The sequence below is a fragment of the Cyprinus carpio genome, chromosome A7 (genome assembly GCF_018340385.1).
Source record: "Cyprinus carpio isolate SPL01 chromosome A7, ASM1834038v1, whole genome shotgun sequence".
Lineage (NCBI taxonomy): Eukaryota > Metazoa > Chordata > Actinopteri > Cypriniformes > Cyprinidae > Cyprinus > Cyprinus carpio.
The window spans coordinates 46,147,333-46,164,112 of NC_056578.1; the positions used below are offsets into that span (position 1 = coordinate 46,147,333).

Below are 16,780 nucleotides of genomic sequence, written 5' to 3' on the forward strand. Positions count from 1 at the left end.
ACTTTCTCATCCCTGGATGACACCTGAACATCGTCTGCATAGGCCTGGACAGGGTTTGGCGATCTGATATGCGAGGAGGAGCAGAGGCACAGCCATTTGAGCCACTGGTTAAGGGCTAGGATAAAGTTTTACTGCGCTCCATGGGCAGCCTGTCTTGATGCCAGTTCTTAGTTGGATTGGTCTAGTCAATTGGTCTCCACAGATCACCTGGATAAAGGAGTTTCTGTAGATATCCTTAATTATGTTAATATACGGTGTAGGTATGTTAATTTCATCTAAAGATTTAATCATAACGCTGTGTGGCAATGAGCCGAATGCATCACGGAAGTCTAGAAAAACTGCATAAAACTTGGTGGATTCATGCTTAAAATCATCGATTGCTGTTTTCAGGCAGAAAACATGCTCGTTCATGCCTTGACAGCTGCACATTAAACATCTTTTTTTCTGCGTTTTCGGCGGCAGTTACGACGGGCGAGATGTTTAGTGTTTGCTGTGGGCCAGCATCGAGGAACCGGAACCGACACACACAGACAGACACACAATCACACACACACACACACACACACACACACACACACACACACACACACACACACACACACACACACACACACACACATACACACACACTTTGTACTAAAGGTAAATCCAAAATAGTGATGTCACTGTCTAAGCAGAGGGATTTGTGCAACCCTATGGAATATAGTCCACACATGACAAATGAGTTAATAATCAATATTTCAGAATAATTTGAACTCAGATATTGGTGTGTGATATCTGAGTTTTAATTATTTGACTACAACTCTCACCTCATCATTCCTCCCAGTGATTATTTCCAGGATAAACTGAGATAACCCCAAGCTGGCTTCTTAAAACTGACTAAATATTTAAAAAGGCCTTTGAAAGGAACGGATCGAGAAGATCCGGATCCCCTCAAAGAGCCATAAATCCCATCACTAGTAGTGATTATGGCTGTTTCTGTCAGCCATGATCAACTAGACTGACTTAAAATGTTGTTAGAATAATTTGGTGTTGAAACATATGTGTGAATTATTTTTTTTTTTAAACTTTATAAGATTGAACAATAATGTGATAACCAGAACATTTTTTCTTTTGAAATATTTTGAGCTTCTTTGTCAGAAAAAGACATCAACAATTAGCATATGAATCTCAACAATGGTGACAATCAAAAGGTTCATGGTGCAATGCATGCTGGGTACCAGCACAGGATAAAACCAGAGGTGGGAAGTCCAGGGGCCAAAGAGTAAAAGTCCTGCTATATTTTTGCTCCACCCATGAACTCAGCAGCTGATTTCACCAGAGGAGGAACCAAGTCATTCCTTCCAAGACACAAACATGCTTTTGTATTTGTGTAAATTGGTTTGATGCAGTTTTATGATGTCAGTTCTAGGACTGCAGTTCTAGGACCCTAGTTTTTTTTTTTTGTGACAGCGCCACCTACTGTACTGGATCAACACTAATTAAAGATGGACGACATGGACCGCAATCAGACGGTGAGTACCGATATTTAATTAAGTTTTATTTTATAACGTTTTAAACTGTGCGAAGTTTACATAGTGAGAACTGGTAACTATGAATTAATAATTAATTCCCACCTAATTAAGAATTCGTGAGCTAGTTTTATTAATTACTACGACGTTAATTCGTGGCCATGATTTCATAAATCCTTGTTGAGTTTTAATGACGAAGTATTATAAGTGAATCTAGCCAACACATTAATTAAACTTATCAGATGACAAGAGCATGGTTGATGTAAGGTTTGTAAGATTTACCTGCACAGTGTGAATACTAGTGTGAATACTGGCTTAATATTCGTTGTTTTACCATATTTAAGTATAAAATATATTTCATAATTAAACTGCACAGACTGCCTAGTTGCATGTTAGCCTGTTGTTTTGGCATTGTTTTGCAATGATGAAAGAGGCGTTTGGCAGTTTTAATAGCTTGTTACAATTTGGCCTAATCTGCAGGCCTACTCCACATACAGTCCATTGTTATCATGTGTTAGTTTCTGTCATGTTCTGCATGGCCAATATGAAGTGGTTTTATGGATTTGGTTAGGCTCATTGTAGGACAGATGATTAAAAAAGGCACTAGGGCTATTTTCATGATCTCAAAATATTCTAACAAGTAGGCTCTCTCTTTTTCAAGATGCATATAACAATCCAAAAAGGGAGATCCCTGCCCGAATTGAAGAGATGCACCACATGCTGCAAGGACTTTCACTGCCCGTTCTGTAGTTCAGCTTTGTTCCACCCATCAAAGTTGAGCAAGATCAGAACCCATTTAGAGAGCCATTTCAATCGTGCAGTTATCCATGAAGGTAAAATTTTCAAACATTCCGTCAGGAAATGCAATTGGAGTTAAAATGTGCATTAAAAGCAGAATGTATTTTATGATCAGTTCCATTTGAGCAGTGAATCAAAGCTCTCTGATTTGTTTTTGAAAACCAAACACCTAATTCAAATTTTGGGTATACATAATTTACAAATTGAAATATATGATCTATTCTATGTTCTTGTTATACCATTATAGGGTATACCATTCAGAGATGTGGGTTACATTGCCGACCACAGTTGCATTACCACTGTATCCACTGCCAGTGAATGCTGTTACGTAAATCTGATTTCATTAAACACTTGTCTTCGTGCAAGGAGAAGCACCCTGACATAACCAGCACAATCCCAGCTCTGACATTGACAACCATCCATCTCTCCAAAAAAGATCAAGTTGGCAGTTCCAACAACAGCAACCAACACCATCCCAGATCCAATTACAACCACCACCACTCTGCCATCAACCCCAAGTGAACAGATGCAAAGGGTCTGTGTGAAGACAAAACTAAAGAAAAAGTGTCCCATATGCCACCATCTCATGCACAAGACAAATTTAAAGAGGCACATAGAAAGGAAGCACACAAGTAAACGAAAGGACATCACAGCAACCTCCCACCTTCAGAATGAATGTATTGATCTGGAGAATGGAATTTATACCGTCCACAAATCATTTCATGGTACCAGTATACCTCTGCATGTTCAAAATAAGATATGGGGGGAAAATCAACATGTTTTCTGTGAATCCACTGAGTGCCAGGTGAACATGGAGTTGGCATGGAGGAGTGGGTTGAAAGCATATCAGTGCATACACCTTAAGTCAATAACATACTGTTCATCCTATGCTTACTTTCCTGTACTGAGTGAAGATACACTAACTGAAATGGTGAAGAGCAAGTGGTTTGGTGAGGATAAAAAGAAGGTTTGCCTTGATCTGCAAAACCTTGCCAACAGCAACCATGTACCTTTGTCTGTGTACTGCAAAATTGGAATGCCTCAGTCAGTGAAATACATCTCTATTTATGAGCCTACAGTGTCATATTACAGTCGATTGGGAAGGGTCATTGTGTCGTATGACACAAAAAAAAATTCATGGCACTGTCCTTGTCATCGGACAAAGAGATCATGCGTACACAAATATATAGGAAAATGGCACTTATTTCAGACACACCGTGAACTTTTCAGAAAAGTGCGGCGCACTGAGGAAGTGGAAGTCCTAACATCAGCAGGGGATGAAAACAGAGATGATGAGGCTGATCTGGGTGACATAACGTATCCACCAAAAGATGACCAATTGAAAGTCATGGTCCAGTATATTCTGAAGAACAAAAAGTTACCTGTTGTACTTCCTGAACATTTTCGGCTTCCATCAGTGGAAAAGGAATACCCAAGGCATCTAATTCCAGAAGAGATGATGTGCCAGCACTGCCCTGGCAATGTACCCCTGAGTGACCTGGTCCTTATTACACAAAAGGCGAAAATCCTCACCAGCTCACGTATTGTTCAAGGTAATTCCATAATGTATATTCATTATTATTATTATTATTATTATTATTATTATTATTATTATTAAAATTTAAATCTGCTATGGGAGATTTGGGATACTTTTTAAAAATCATTCAATGTTTTGGAAACTGTGATTTTTGTTGAATCTTTGAATTTCCAGATGTTTCTACCTACTGTAAGTCTTGTCATCAGTGTGGAGCCTACTTTCGCTACCAAGAGTGGAAAGATGGCATACACAATTTTAATGATCGGATACTCCTTGACCTCCCTTTATGCATAACTATTAGGAATATGCTACAGGTATTTTGTATCTTAATTGAAGTATAGTCTGTAATTCAGTCCTTTTGTGTGGGGAAATGTACAGTTAAAAATGTATGGCATAATTGTTTTTTCATTATTATGTTTCTTTCTTAGGTCCATACTGCTGTCAGCAGAGTGGTAGAGTATTTGGAAAGGACTACAGGGGTCCAGTTTCCCTCAGCTGATACGATTATGCAAGGATATCTTCACTTTGAAGCTCTTACAGAACATGACTATGAGTATTCCTGCGTGAACTGTGGGGACCATCCACCAGTTGTCATCATGGACCTCCATAAGAAGGGGGCCTTCCATTTGTCAGGTAAGCATGCTTTCATTGAAAAGTGTTATCTTCTAGTATTAAGTTTCACCCAAATACACCCAGAGACCTATTACACTGAATAATTTCTATACACATTTGACTTCTGTGTAATGTTTTTACATTATTTCTTTAGTAAGTGACCTTTCACCACCCCCCAGAAGACTTCAATGGAGAGGTTGATATGCAAATTTTTTGGGAGGCACTTTCATTGGAGAGGATTGGTCGAGGATTTGTAACAAGTAATTCAAGCAAGCAAACAATTTCTGAATATGTTAGCCTTTTTTTTAATGACTGCTAAATTGTGTGGCAAACAAACAAAGTAACATGGACATAGATAGATAATATGTTTACATTTATCACTATGTAAATATTAAGCTATTTTAACAATTATTTGTTGTTATTTGATGTCATATTTTCAAAGGTCAACAAAAAAATCCATTTACAGTCCCACCAAGTTATAACTTTTGGGCACCGTGGATAGGTCCAAAAACATGTAGATCAAACCATGTCCTTAATACGGAATATCAAAAAGTCCGTCCTCCAAAACCGGCTGAGGTCTCTGAAATGACAGTAATAGAGGACTGCCTAAGAGAGGAACTATACAAGCAGAAGGTAAAAAACACATTCATTAGATTTTCTATTTTTAGTTGCCATTATTTTCAAAAACATGTGTCTCCTCATACATTTAATTTGTTTTATTTTATAGGTTCAGGTGGTTAGGAAATTATGTAAGGAGTGTGGGTTAGATTCGTCTGGATCACGAGCTGACCTCCTTCTGAGATTGTCAAATGAAATGAAGTCAAGGCAGACATACGACAAGGTTTTTCAAAAGATCTGGGCTGCTTCAGGTAGGCTACATTTTACATAGTTTACTTTGTGTGTGCTAGCATTATTTTGAAGGGTTTTGCCCCTGGGTGGAATAACTTCCAAAGGTGCCTCTCTTTAATTATCTGACTTTTATTTTCAATGTACTCTGTACGGATGAAACCCTTTTTAGTTGGTTAAACAACTTTTTTTTTTTTCCCCATCTCAGGTGGTTGGGCTGTAATTATGTGCCCATGCGGCATTGTGTACAGCATAAAGTGTAACATTCGAGCAGAAAGCCCACGTGACTTTGCAGACATGTTGCTTTCTTGGAAGCACATGCCAAATGTTATCATATATGACTTTGCACGTGGGTTAGCAACCCACATGAATCTTAGAGAACCAGAAAGTTTACCTTTCAAACCCTTTGAAGGACGGTTAAGCCCCCCAACTCCAGACAACCTAGCCAAAGCCAAAGATGGGAAACTGAAGGTCTCACTACCTTGGCTGAATTGTAAAAAAATGATTCCAGACCCTGAAGGCCATCCAGTGACTGGTTCAGCAGAGCATTATGCTCTGTATGACCGGTTCCACGAGGACAATACGAAAGATCCCCGTGATGTCCTGCGGAAGCTTTGCACGGTCCCACAACTGGCTGGAAAAGTAAACAGTCAAGTTGCAGAACAGCTGTTTTCCAGAATGAAGAAAAATAATTACTTTTTAAACATGGCTTTACCTTCAACACATCTGTTCCTTATGAGGAATATTATACACCATCATAACACGTACAGAAATGAACAACGTCTAGGCAACATAAAAAGGGCTTTTGGAAATGATGTCACAATGAACAGGCACAGCCAGGCAGTGTTGGGTAATTTTCTTTTTTTTCTTTTTAAGCAATTCTGTTTTAAATGCAGCACATTTATTGCTCAATTTTGAAATAATTATTTATTTTTTTAGTAAATCCAGTTTCCCCAGAGAATGTCTCCACTGTTCCAATGGGCATTGATGTACCAACTGGTAAGTAATGAGGGACTCATTCTGCTCTTCTCTTGTCAAATTCTTAATTATGTTTTTCTGTATGACAAAAGGCTTATGGAATATCAGTGCTAAGAACTTCTTTCATTTGATGGGTTAACCTTTTTTTGAACATGGACTGACCTGTATGAATAGGAACACTTAGCCATTTTCGGCTTTAGTTTCAGCAGAGCCAGTGCCCAAGACAGCATCCCTTGACACTCCCAAGGGATCTCCCAAGACTGCGCCCAAGCCATCGTTCCTCACTGCGCCAAAGCCACCACCTTTCGGCTTCTCAAAACTGTGTAAGCCCCGGGAAAAAGAATTGAATCCTATCCAGGACAAACTGGTAAGCTAATTAATGTGATTTTGTTTGCTATGCCTCAAACTATTATCTGATTGTTAGTTATGAGTGTAACAGATATTTGATCTATGATCTGTACAGGCCACACCGCACAGTGTGCATGTCACCCACTGTGTAATTGCACAGTGTAACCATGATATAGTGAAAGTTTATCATCTACATGTTTTTAAGTCTTTCTGGTTTAAATATTAAAGTCATTGTAAACCATCCGAATGCAAGAATATTTGCTCCTGTACTAATAATTGTTATTTCTAGCTCAGCTATGTTCTGGACACGAGACGGCCTGGAGCAGAAAATTATTATAAAAGAAGGGCCCACATGTCTCACCCGTGAAGAGTTTTGGAGCCTAGGGTTACAAAGAGACATGGATTCCCAGGTGCATAGTGGGAAGCTTGTAAAAAATAGGAGGGGATTAGTCATTTTGTATTTTTTTTTTTTTTTAATTTGCTTTGGTTGTTTTCTTGTAGATTGGGAATGCCTGCTTCAAACTGATTCATGAAGCAGCTCAGCAACATGTATGTGACATGTATAGAAACACAAGATTAAAGCCTAAATTAACATAATATGTACTGTATGTTACTGTATTCTTTCATATTATTGTCTACTTTCAAAGTAGTTACATGCTTTCAGTTTTTTTTTTTTTTTTTTTAACTATAGGGAAAAGACATATATATAGATATATGTCTAATGACAAGACATTTGATTAATGTTAGGAGGATTTTTTTTTTTTTTTACAAGAGATTTGTTGGTGTTTCCAGCATGGACCACTCAAATGGGCCAGAACACTTCGTTCTCTGTGTAAGGGATTGGTACTGTTACAAGATTCTAGATAGTACATGTAGTGGTAATTGTTAAATCATGAAAGTTCAAACTGTCAATTCCAGCTCTACTTTTTGTCCTAATGACTCTTAAAATGTTGTGTATCTTTACCAAATATCACATTATAGATCATGAAGCCACTCATGAGAGAGATTGTCTTTTTAGACTCACTGTACGCAATGCATGAGTCTGGATTTGGTGATGATGAGTACAGAGCCATTTTTAGGTTCACAAATGAGGCATACTGTTTGACATGTTCATATAACAATTTATATTTTCGGCTACGTTCTTATAGCCTGTACTGATAATATTTTGGCTACGTTCTTATAGCCTGTACTGATATATTTCGGCTATGTTCTTATAGCCTGTACTGATAATATTTTGGCTACGTTCTTATGCCTGGTACTGATATATTTTCGGCTACGTTCTTATAGCCTGTACTGGATTTTGGCTACGTTCTTATGGCCATGATATATTTCGGCTATGTTCTTATACTGTTGATATATTTCGGCTACGTTCTTTAGCCTGTACTGATATATTTCGGCTACGTTCTTAACTCTGAATATTTCGGCTACGTTCTTATAGCCTGTACTGATATAATTTTCGGCTATGTTCTTATAGCCTGTACTGATAATATTTTGTTCTTATAGCCTGTACTGATATATTTTCGGCTACGTTCTTATAGTACTGTACTGATAAATTTTGGCTATTATAGCCTTCTGATAATATTTTGGCTACGTTCTTATGGCCTGTCCTGATATATTTCGGCTTACTTCTTATAGCCTGTACTGATATTTTTACGTTCTTATAGCCCTAATTTCGGATGTTTTATAGCCTGTACTGAAATATTTTGGCTACCGTTCTTATGGCCTGTACTGATATATTTCGGCTTCTTATAGCCCTGATAATATCAGCCTGTACTGATATATTTCGGCTACGTTCTTATAGCCTGTACTGATAATATTTTGGCTACGTTCTTATAGCCTGTACTGATAATATTTTGGCTACGTTCTTATAGCCTGTACTGATATATTTCGGCTACGTTCTTATAGCCTGTACTGATATATTTCGGCTACGTTCTTATAGCCTGTACTGATATATTTCGGCTACGTTCTTATAGCCTGTACTGATATATTTCGGCTATGTTCTTATAGCCTGTACTGATAATATTTTGGCTATGTTCTTATAGCCTGTACTGATATATTTCGGCTACGTTCTTATGGCCTGTACTGATAATATTTTGGCTACGTTCTTATAGCCTGTACTGATATATTTCGGCTATGTTCTTATAGCCTGTACTGATATATTTCGGCTACGTTCTTATAGCCTGTACTGATATATTTCGGCTACGTTCTTATGGCCTGTACTGATATATTTCGGCTATGTTCTTATAGCCTGTACTGATATATTTCGGCTACGTTCTTATAGCCTGTACTGATATATTTCGGCTACGTTCTTATAGCCTGTACTGATATATTTCGGCTACCGTTCTTATAGCCTGTACTGATAATATTTTGGCTACGTTCTTATAGCCTGTACTGATATATTTCGGCTATGTTCTTATAGCCTGTACTGATATATTTCGGCTACGTTCTTATAGCCTGTACTGATATATTTCGGCTACGTTCTTATAGCCTGTACTGATAATATTTTGGCTACATTATTATCATTTTAATTTTTTAAAAACATTTTTTGTAGGAATCTTGCACAAACAATAGATCCTGGGAGCTGGACTGAAAAGACTGGGCATGATATTGCGGTGATTAATAAATGGACATTTAGATACTCCAAACAAATAGAATTATATCCCATATTCTGCATATCATGTAGATGTCATAATTTAAAAGAGTGGCAGTGGCTTTCATCTATTTGACTTGTGTGTTACCTTTTTTGCTGCTTTTAGGGATTGCCACGCCAAACCTTTGGAAATGACTGTGGGATTTTCATGCTTATGGTAAGGTTGAAATTTTTTGTCAACTATATACAAGTTTCTGTCAACATTGTGAATAAAATGTCTTCCATCTTTTCTATTGCAGTATACCCTTTGCATTGTGACAGGTGTGGGGTTTGACTTCCAGGAGGTTAGTTGATTTAAAAAAAAAAAAAATGTACAAGGAAATTTCTCACTTTTACATGTTGTCTGTGTGTACACTCTTCATCATGAAGAAAATAGATACATCATGAACTAAAGATTCTCCTCATCACTGTCACGCATCTTTCAGATGGACATGCCTTTAATTCGAAAGTGGTGGTGTCTTCTTCTGATGGAGCGCTTCAAAATAGAAGGGCATGACACCACTAAACAATATATGTATATTAATTTCTGTACAAACAGACTGGAACTACCTGTGCTTTAAACAGTTTTTAAACCACACCTTTCAGTCAATTAGACATTTGTGTGTGTCACTTGTACACCAAATGCCTTAGTTTTTGCCTATGCAGTACTTTAGATTAATCTTCTTAATGTCTGAAAGGCATGGTCAGCGGTTTGCCTTCTGGACTGATGAGGCCAGAAGCTTGGTCCAAGGAACTCTTCAGCCTGTCTACAGAGTCCCAAGACAGAGTGCTGTCTCTGAGAAGGTCCCAGTCCACATTGAGTCTGTGGATGACCGCACCACAGAAGAAAAGAGACTGGTGGACTTTATAGTAAAGTTACAGGGATCTGAGGAGCATTTGGTGGTACTACTGTATCTTTTAACTATGCTGCAAATTATTGTATCTTTATCTTAAAAGTATACATTTCTTATAAATAACTGTTTTTGAACCATGGTTTGTCCATAAGGGTGTACTCAACGGGAAGCCCTCTGAGTGGTTACATAAGGTAACCTCTTCCCGGGTGCCTGTCTACCTCGACAGTGAGGAACAGCAGGACATCTTGTTTGCTTATCTGAGAGGAGTGCTGGATAGAACACCAACAGAAATGAGCTTCACAGATGAAGTGCAGTTCATCTGTGATGTTCTTTTTCCGGAGGTATGCCGGTCCATGTAATGTATTTGTTTGTGTCCTGCTCCTGCGCTTACAAAAGCTACTGTATAAACTACATGCTGGTGCTACTCGTGTATGGACCCATGTTTAATAGCTTGCTGTTCAGTAGTGCTATAACAGTATATTTATATTAATGTTTTTCATAGGCCATCATATATGCCCTGGCTGCCCTCCGGAATTTGTCCTTGCAGGAGGCTGAGCAGGTCTTCCTTTCTGGTCCATATTATCATTTCAGGTCAGAGTACAATATGAATTATTTTTGCACAATGCCTAGTGCACCATTTTGCTACTGATATTTCTGTTATCACAAAAGTGATTTGTTCTCTGATAACTATTTCAGTGAAGTGGAAGAATTCAATAGAAAGATTGACAAACAATTGAGGAAAGAAGGGAGATCACTCAATTGGTGGGTATTGCTCTTATGTACTTACACATTTGAAGTTTGTAATTAGATGTCAGTAACATGAATATTCTGTTTGGCTCTCTCTCTAAAACTCCAACAGTGCATAAGTGTTAAATCAGATCTATATATATATATATATTCCAGTTGAATGTTAAACAAATGTTTCTTATTTATTTCTCTCTCTCTCTCTCTGTCTCTCGCTCTCTCTTTCTCTAGAGTTGAAGCCTGATGGAAAAGGGGTTCGCTTTGGTGCTGTTGTGATGTTGTCGCAAAAATGACATATATATAATATATATAAATAAACATTCTTGAATCATTCTTGTCTTGTCTTGTCTCTCAACAACCTTAAAAATATCGGCTGTAATTTAGTGACTGCATACGCTGATTCCAACTTTAACTTACCTGATAATGAGCTAATTCACCTTAAGGAGGTTAATCAATATACTGTATAATTCAAGAGACTAAGACTTTTAAAGTTCTCCATTTTTTACTATTGTTTTAAAATTGATATACATTTTATATTTATATTTTGTGTAAATTCATGTTTAAATTTAAAATTGTGACTCAAAGCACAGTTAGTAATTAACCTCTGCTGCATTTTGAATCAAAAATCACATTTAAAAACAAATACTACTGAGATTAATATATTGATGCTATATAAAAACATGACTACAAACTAAACCAACAGGGTCCTAGAACTGCGGTCCTGAAACTGCAGCCATCGCTATATCATCCAGTACGGTAGGTGGTGCTGTCACGAAAAACTAGGGTCCTAGAACTGCGGTCCTAGATCTGCGGTCCTGAAACTGCAGCCTCCAGTTGTGCAGGAACATACTATTGTCTTGTGTGGTTTTGTAAGTTTTGTGGTTTTTCTTTAAATAAAACTTGTTGCTGTAACATGTGAATCATTACTCGCGTTCCTCTCATTGTCCTCGCTATCAGACAGCCTCTGTTCAGCAGCATCCATTCTTTTTTTAATATCTCCAAATTCATTTCGTAAATCACTCACTTCTTTCCTCAGTACCACAAAGTTCCCCGACGTCTCAGTGCGAAATGCTCTTATTTCATTAAGTATTTCAGTCATACCAAACGCGGCTGCGTTGCTTTCCTCATTCCTCATTAAAGCTATGCCACAAAACAGAGTGTGCTTAAGGCAGCGTGGATGAAGAAAATCGTACTTTAAGATTTTACTCCAGTCAATTTGTTTAGTTTTACTTTTTGGCTTTGTCATTCTTAGTTTTTCAGATCAAAGTCCTTTATTGAAATGTTCTTCTTGGTGAAACACCACAATTTTTACCAAAAAGAACAGTTACAGTTGCAGTAATCACTTCAATTTAAGCAGAGTCTTTTACCAGTCATTTATCAGCCGTATACTCCAGCGGCCATCTTTAATAGATCAATGATATCTTTAACAGAGAGATTCGAATCTCACAATTAGCAGATGGTACTACTTTATTCTTGAAGGATAAACAGCAAGTTTCTCCAGTTTTAACTATAATCAATGTTTTCTCTAACGCTTCTGGGCTCACTCTTAATTTAAATAAGTGTGAAATTATTTGTTTATTTGACACTGTAGAAAATGAAATTGAAAATATACCAATGAAAAATGAAGTTAAATATTTGGGAATTCATATAACAAAAAATGTAATTAGTAGACAATTTCTGAATTTTTCTCAACGGTTATTGAAAACAAAATATATTTTTAATAATTGGCTCCAAAGAAATTTATCGATTTTAGGCAGAGTTTTCTTATCCAAAACAGAAGGATTATCCAGATTTGTGTACCCTTCCCTGTCTTTAGCTGTAGATAATCGCACAACCAAAAATATAGATCTTCTTTTTCTTGATTTTATTTGGAGCAATAAATCTCACATATTGAAGAAATATGTTTTAGCAAACAAAAGGAGTGATGGGGTCTTGAAGTCCTGAATTTTGATGATACTAACAATACATTTAAAATTAATAGGTTAAATGGATGTTTGCTGGGGCAGATTTTTTGTGGCATTTTATAATATATTTAAGAGGGTAGGTCTTTCTTTTTTGATGAAATGCAATTACTCTACTGGTAAATTACCCATTAAACTGGCTAGATTTCATCAACAAGTTTTGTTAGCCTGGAAACAAAAACAATTTTTGTTGCTGATCTATTCAACTCTAATGGTGATTTGTTATCTTATGAATGCTTTATGAATATCCATCAATGTCCCGTTCCGTTTAAAGAATTTAACTCTGTTATAAAGGCGATTCCTGATGGATTAATATGTCTAATAAAAGCTTCCTTTTCTCATGAGTCATGCACAAAACAACTTTCGCAGTTATGTTTGGGAGGTGTTTCGCTTTTAAGTAAAGAATGTAATAATACATTTATTCATCAACTTTCTCAATCTCGAAACTAAAAAAAAAGGGATTTTTTTTGGGTGGGGGGGGGGTTCTAAAATAGATCATATTAAATGGAGGAAAACATGGTTATTACCATATAAGTACTGTATAAAAAAGAACTGAAAGAAGTGCACTTTAAAATTTTGCATAATATATACCCTTGTAATGTGTTCTTGTCTAAATTTTGTGATGTAGCTGATATATGTCCCTTCTGTAAAAAAAAAAAAAAGAAGATATTCACCATTTATTTTTCTCATGTAATGTTTCATCACTTTTCTGGAAAGATTTGAGTTCCAATTGTTTTTCTAAAGTTAAGATGAATTGTAATTTACACATTAAGGATGTTTGCTTTTTTGAAAACCCAAACAAATCTTCAGAATCAACTGTTAACTTTCTTATCCTTGTGGCAAAGTTCTATTTTCACAAACAGAGACTTCTTAAGAAAATACCTACTTCTTGTATGAAGTAGAACATTTAATTAAATCACTTAGATTAATTAATAACAGAAAATGTATTTATTTTTTGAGGAGATATAATGAGGTCTTTCATGTACCGTGATTATTACTTGGTTTGATGTATTTTTGTCTTTTTTTTATATATATATATGTATATATATATATATATATAAAATCCTCTTTCTTTACTTGTTCTGTTCCTGCTTTTTTTCTCTCTCTCTTCTCTTCCATTAGTTCAGATGACTTTGGATGTATTGTTAATACACTTATGTAATGTATGCTAATTTGTATCTCATTAATGTCATTTTTGAATTTGCAATAAAAATAAATACATAAATAAAAGGTTGCCAAAAAAAAAAGAAGAAAAAAAAATTCAATGGTTTGCCTTTGTTGGGATCTCTGTAAACCCATGAATCATGTGAGTTCATTAAGATCACCTCCAGTGATGAACCACTGAATCAGCGTTTATGGCTTCTCCCTGATTTCGAATCAGTTTTATCAATTTGTAGACATTTTAATGAAACTTTTGTGTAATTAAAAGGATGAGCAGTAGTTAATGGTCATTTATTGGCCTGTTTAGACAAGCTCTCCATAAAACAGACAAAACAAGCCCTGCAAATTAATAATAATAATTAACAAACATATTATACAGACACATATTTAATGGTATGTTATTATTGTAATTACATTTAATGTATTATACTCTCAGTAAACATTTGCAATGGGTTTGTATTTTTTATTTATTTATTTATTTAATATTTTCTTTCTTTCTTTTATATATATATATATATATATATATATATATATATATATATATATATATATATATATATATATATATGTTATTATGCATGTTTGGTCTGAGTTTTTGTTGCATTTACACAGTTTTGACCAGCAGATGTGCCCAGTGTTTGGTGTTTCGAGCACTTCGAATCATTTTGTGAAACAATTGGTTTAATTGATTCGAAGCTTTGTAAAGGTTAGTTTCTCCCACCACTAATCAACATGGTCCTGCTGGTGACCAGACACGGGCCGCTGTGAACCATCCGGCTGAAGATCTTGAACCTGTTACTCACGAGTGGCATGAAATAAACTGGCAGCCGGAAAAAAACAAAACCCTTCGCTTCACTGAGAGTCCTGGACCTGTCGATGCTGCTGCTCTTGATTCAATACAAACTAAAGACTTTATTGATCTGTTCATTTCTGATGAACTGATTCAGATCATTGTTGATCAGAACAAGCTGTGTGTAGATCAGTGTATTCAGGCTAGAATTCATGCATGGAAGCCTGTCACAGATTCAGAAATGAAAACCTTCCTGGGGCTCTTTTCTCTCTCTGGTATCATTCATAAGGCTGAACTTGATATGTACTGATCTACAGATGAAATGTTAGCTACCCGCTACTTCAGCGCAGTCATGTCTCACCGCAGGTTAGAAATCATATAGAGATTTCTTCACTTTAATGATAATACAGCAAGGCCAGCCGATGACACTGACAGACTGCACAAAGTACACTTTACCACCCAAAGATAAAATACAGTGCCTACATTTTATTTACCGGCATTTTATATTTATTTCTTTTCCAATGTTTCTTTATTTTTGAAGGTTTTATTTATGAAATAAATTTTTTTTTTCTAGAAAATGCACTACTTTGATAAATATGCATTTTAATATGTTTTTTTGTCCAAAATGTTTTATTTCTGATTAAACCTATCTGCACTCAAGTGGTGATAAAACATGAATACATGAAGACAGATTTTTTTTTTTTTTTTTTTTTTTTTTAAAGCAGAGCCTCGGTTCTTTATTTTGATATATAAAATGTTCATATATTCATAGCAGAAAATATTCTGAGGGCCGTCAAATTTCTGTGAAAATCATAAAAATTGCTGGCGGTGGCTGGAAACATTTAAAAAAAACAAAAACTAAAAATACCCCTCAGTAAATGTGCAGTTGTGCTCCTGTAGACACGTGCTGCATGAGAACAATTCTGTGGTGGGTTTCACCATTAAGGATTAAGCTTAAATCTAGATAAAATCGAAGTTTATCCAATAATTCTGTTGCATCAAACTTTAAACCTTGTTTAAAAATAAGCAGGTTTACATTTTAACCGAATCGTTGCATTTGTTTTCTCTTTTCTCAGTTTAGTCATAATATACTGTCACATTACTCCATTAACTCATCATATAAATATATTACTAGGCTTATGAAATCCATATGAGCTGCCTTATGTTTTCATTGTCTGCTTGATCAGCTGTAATCTAACTGTTTCTATGCAGCTGTTTATAAAGACTGACATTTTCAAGTTTATTTCTTTATCAACAAGAGCTGCTTATGTCAGAGAGAGTTTCTGGCAGTCAATAAAGAAGAAATGGAACATCATCATTGTTTCTGATTAATTAAATTAATGAATCCATATTGACAGAGAAAATTAATCATAGATGGAGGTTTTAATCACAGGTTAGAATTCAATTCTAATCCTAGATTTGTTAATCTGTGTTTAAAATTAAGCAGTGCAACACAACTCAACTTAAAATAAACCTTATTTGTGCAATAACATAATAATAATGTTTTGTGTCTTAAAAAAAAAAGACTGAACACTATCTACTGCCATTTTCCTGTTTTTAATCTCTCGTTGTGGTCCGAAAAAAAAAGAAGGATATAAAGGATTAAAACAACACAAAGATGAATAAATGATGACTTAATTTTTGCTTGAACTATTACTTTAACGTCACAATTTACATGACATTAAAATTGAGACACAAGATGTGAGTGTGCACTGCAGAATAACTGCATCACATCACATTTATCTGTCCAGTGTGTTTCTGTTCACTAACAGCTTCACTGTCGATGTGGATGTGTGTCCTGAGTTATAGATTCACTTCAGTTATAATATGCACTTATCACTCTTATTAATAACTGAACTGTGCGTGAATGTAACTTATTCATTTTTCTAAAACAAGTTTTAAAATCATTTATTACTTCACAGTATCTGTCTTATAAAGAAGGGTTTCCAAACTGGGGTGTGTGAGTTAATGAAAAGATAATAATTAAATCAGAAATAATAATAATAATAAT

The 16,780-nt window shown here is 35.7% G+C and overlaps 2 protein-coding genes across 2 annotated transcripts; both read left to right on the forward strand.

Moving 5' to 3' along the window:
* The first annotated feature begins 2,743 nt into the window (after positions 1 to 2,743).
* On the forward strand, positions 2,744 to 6,263 carry LOC109048499. Its single transcript, XM_042761419.1, has 6 exons — positions 2,744 to 3,862; positions 4,021 to 4,160; positions 4,275 to 4,479; positions 4,901 to 5,091; positions 5,186 to 5,327; positions 5,513 to 6,263. Exons 1-6 carry the CDS (start codon positions 2,836 to 2,838, stop codon positions 6,220 to 6,222), a joined length of 2,415 nt encoding a protein of 804 aa, XP_042617353.1. The 5' UTR covers positions 2,744 to 2,835; the 3' UTR covers positions 6,223 to 6,263.
* A 3,606-nt stretch (positions 6,264 to 9,869) lies between these two features.
* LOC122145820 (PWWP domain-containing DNA repair factor 3A-like) lies at positions 9,870 to 15,721 on the forward strand. The gene is made up of 4 exons (XM_042761420.1): positions 9,870 to 10,162; positions 10,266 to 10,454; positions 10,616 to 10,704; positions 15,670 to 15,721. The coding sequence occupies exons 1-4, from the start codon at positions 9,920 to 9,922 to the stop codon at positions 15,719 to 15,721; spliced, it is 573 nt and encodes a 190-aa protein (XP_042617354.1). The 5' UTR covers positions 9,870 to 9,919.
* Positions 15,722 to 16,780: the final 1,059 nt, after the last annotated feature.

Bases quoted from the DNA above. Each gene is read 5' to 3' on its own strand.
- LOC109048499 (XM_042761419.1), top strand. From the start codon at position 2,836: ATGCAAAGGGTCTGTGTGAAGACAAAACTAAAGAAAAAGTGTCCCATA. The intron at 3,863-4,020 runs GTAATTCCATAA...TTGAATTTCCAG, and splicing joins CAGCTCACGTATTGTTCAAG to ATGTTTCTACCTACTGTAAG. The intron at 4,480-4,900 runs GTAAGCATGCTT...ATATTTTCAAAG, and splicing joins GGGGGCCTTCCATTTGTCAG to GTCAACAAAAAAATCCATTT.
- LOC122145820 (XM_042761420.1), top strand. From the start codon at position 9,920: ATGCAGTACTTTAGATTAATCTTCTTAATGTCTGAAAGGCATGGTCAG. The intron at 10,455-10,615 runs GTATGCCGGTCC...TGTTTTTCATAG, and splicing joins GTGATGTTCTTTTTCCGGAG to GCCATCATATATGCCCTGGC. The intron at 10,705-15,669 runs GTCAGAGTACAA...GTGCTCCTGTAG, and splicing joins GGTCCATATTATCATTTCAG to ACACGTGCTGCATGAGAACA.